Source organism: Montipora foliosa, chromosome 2 (assembly GCF_036669935.1).
Source record: "Montipora foliosa isolate CH-2021 chromosome 2, ASM3666993v2, whole genome shotgun sequence".
In the NCBI taxonomy this organism is placed as follows: domain Eukaryota; kingdom Metazoa; phylum Cnidaria; class Anthozoa; order Scleractinia; family Acroporidae; genus Montipora; species Montipora foliosa.
Window position 1 is genome coordinate 10,459,396 of NC_090870.1, and position 2,500 is coordinate 10,461,895.

The following is a 2,500-nucleotide window of genomic DNA, read 5'->3' on the forward strand; positions in this document are numbered from 1 at the left end:
GTCGTTTTACGTAGAAGATTTGAAGAGAACGGGAAATAAGTGTACAAACCTCAAAACACACACACCGAAATCTAGTGTTGTTGAAAACGGAGCGCTTTGCAGCTTAAACATCGGAGACTGTGTTAGTTGTAAAGCGGGAGCTTGTTCTATCCGTTTTCTAATTGTCTTTTACAACGGCGCGGTAGTCGGTTAAACATTTTGTCAGCAATAATTTCAGATGTCCAGGGTGCTTTTGAGCAGTGTGAAGAATTCCTAACATTGTTATAGCATCATTCCCAGCGGTCTTGGCTCTTTTTGTCCCTCTTCGAAAAGGATCGACACAACCTCGTTCCCAGGGTCTTCTCGGCTTTCAATATAGCGGCGGCCCGCCGCCGCCATATTGAAAGCCGAGAAGACCCTGGGAACGAGGTTGCCATCGGCACGTAGGGAACAAGGAACCCGTTTTGATTCCATTATACTTTTCAGTAATTATTAGATATTTTATGTTAAGCAAAATTCACTATGGGTGTCACCTTGTTAGGATTTGTGTATCAAAAGTTCCATTTCAAGGTCGAGGGTAGAGAGCTGACTCATGTCGTGAGCTTCACCTTTGAGGCAAGAAACTTTTTACCACAATTGCTTGTAATCTCGCAATCTGAGTAGCTAATTTGCCGTTGTCGATAAGAGTCTGGACAACGTTGTACGCGTCATGCTTGCGTCAATTTGTCACGCAGTGTAATAGCCAATCAGGAACGCCCATTTTGGGAAATAAACCAATCATATTGCGAGAAAGTTATAGACAAGGCTTCCTCTTTCTTTGTGTCATGATTTTGGTCACGCTCTGAAATAAAAACTTTCTTTGACGTTGAATATTGTGGTAAAAATTTGTTGTGGACTCTCTCGGTTGCGCCTCGTGAGTCCACAATATTTTGACCACCGTGATGACGAATATAGTTGTCGATAAGAGTACAGACAACGCTGAACCACTTTCGATTTGTTAATTCTAACAACACGTATAAGGAACCTGTAATAAATATACAAATACTGAGATGATCCTTGCATTTTTTGCTTAAAAGTTCTTTTTTCCTGACAGGAATGTCAAAGCACCAACAAGACGGCTTGGACGAACAATGACGCTTTGTCCTGTAGCGACGGTGTGGCTTGCACCAGAAACGACAGGTGTTTGAGTGGGTCGTGTGCTGGAACGCCATTCACGTGTCTGTCGTGCGAAGAATGTAACAACGACACGTGCCGCGTGAAGGCGGGATTTTGTGCTATTATGGAAGGTGGAACAAAAACGTGCTTTAGTCACGGTGATTTGCGGCCTGGATACCCCTGTCAGGTAACAAGAATATTACATAAATAAATAAATAAATAAAATGGTGATAACGACAACGACGGCAAACAATGATTATGACGATGATGATGACTACAATCAAAAAAGTCACTGACCAACTTCTATTTTTTTACATATATATTCTAGCAATGTGACAGTAACAACAACAATCAGTGGACCAATAACGATAATTTGCAATGCAGTGACAACAACTTAAATACCAAAGATGATCGTTGCTCGGGCGGGACTTGTGTTGGTAAACCCTACAACTGCCTTCCTTGTGAGACACATGATGGTAGCGGTTGTCCCGTTAAATCAGGCTTCTGTGTGATCATGACTGGTGGCCAAAGGACTTGTTACGCCCAGAATCACCTCAAGCCAGGAAACCCTTGTCAGGTAATGGAAGGATAGGGCTTATCAACAGTATCTAACATCGTTGGCAGTTGCTCAAAATTGTCGCGCGGACGAGGTGAACGGGATTTACGTACCATTAACTCCCACTTAGGGTAAACGTTGAAAGTCTGCTCATATTCGTTCACCGAATTCACAGGATGCTTAATTTTTGGGTGTGTTGGCTTTGTTTTATCTTTTAAAGGAGACAAAATATCTTTGCGGAGGGATGACACCACAAACTATAGGGGCTAATTAATTCATCTAAGGGAAGCGATTCAGTGTAATAAATCATGAGCTAAAAACTAGCTTACTTAGTTATTTGCAGTGCGAAACTGCTGGAACTCTTTGAGTCGGGGGCTTCAAAGCTCTCCGCGAAAAATTGAAGCTGCAATGCAGATGTATTTTGTGGAAACGAGGATGTTTATTTTACTCGCATCTTGAAGTAACATAAAGAAATAGACTGGAGAGAGTGAGGGGGAGCCAGTGGTCTCCTGAGAGACTTGAAGATGATAGCATTGCAGTGAGTTCCCGCAAAAGGCGAATGTTCAGCGAACAATAGAGCGAAACAATGTGTTCTGTGGAGGCTAAAAAAAGACCACACTACTTCAAGGTAAAACTCATAGAAATGACAAATCTTACCTTTCTTTTCTCTTTCTTTCTTTCTGTCAGTGGTGTGACCCAAGTATAAGCACGAGCACGTGGTCAAATCGTGAGGGCGTGGCATGTAATGATGGTGATCAGTGCACACGTGGTGACACGTGTCAAAGTGGGCATTGCACGGCCACACCTTTC

General features: G+C 42.7%; 1 protein-coding gene across 1 annotated transcript in view; it reads left to right on the forward strand.

Moving 5' to 3' along the window:
* The window catches only part of LOC137992386 (uncharacterized), a 32,313-nt gene that overhangs the window by 4,592 nt on the left and 25,221 nt on the right, over positions 1–2,500 (forward strand). The window contains exons 3-5 of the mRNA XM_068837709.1: positions 1,073–1,321; positions 1,463–1,711; positions 2,378–2,500. The exon at positions 2,378–2,500 is cut by the window's right edge and continues 94 nt beyond it. Of these exons, the coding sequence (XP_068693810.1) occupies positions 1,073–1,321; positions 1,463–1,711; positions 2,378–2,500 (621 nt within the window). The remainder of the gene's footprint in view (positions 1–1,072; positions 1,322–1,462; positions 1,712–2,377) is intronic.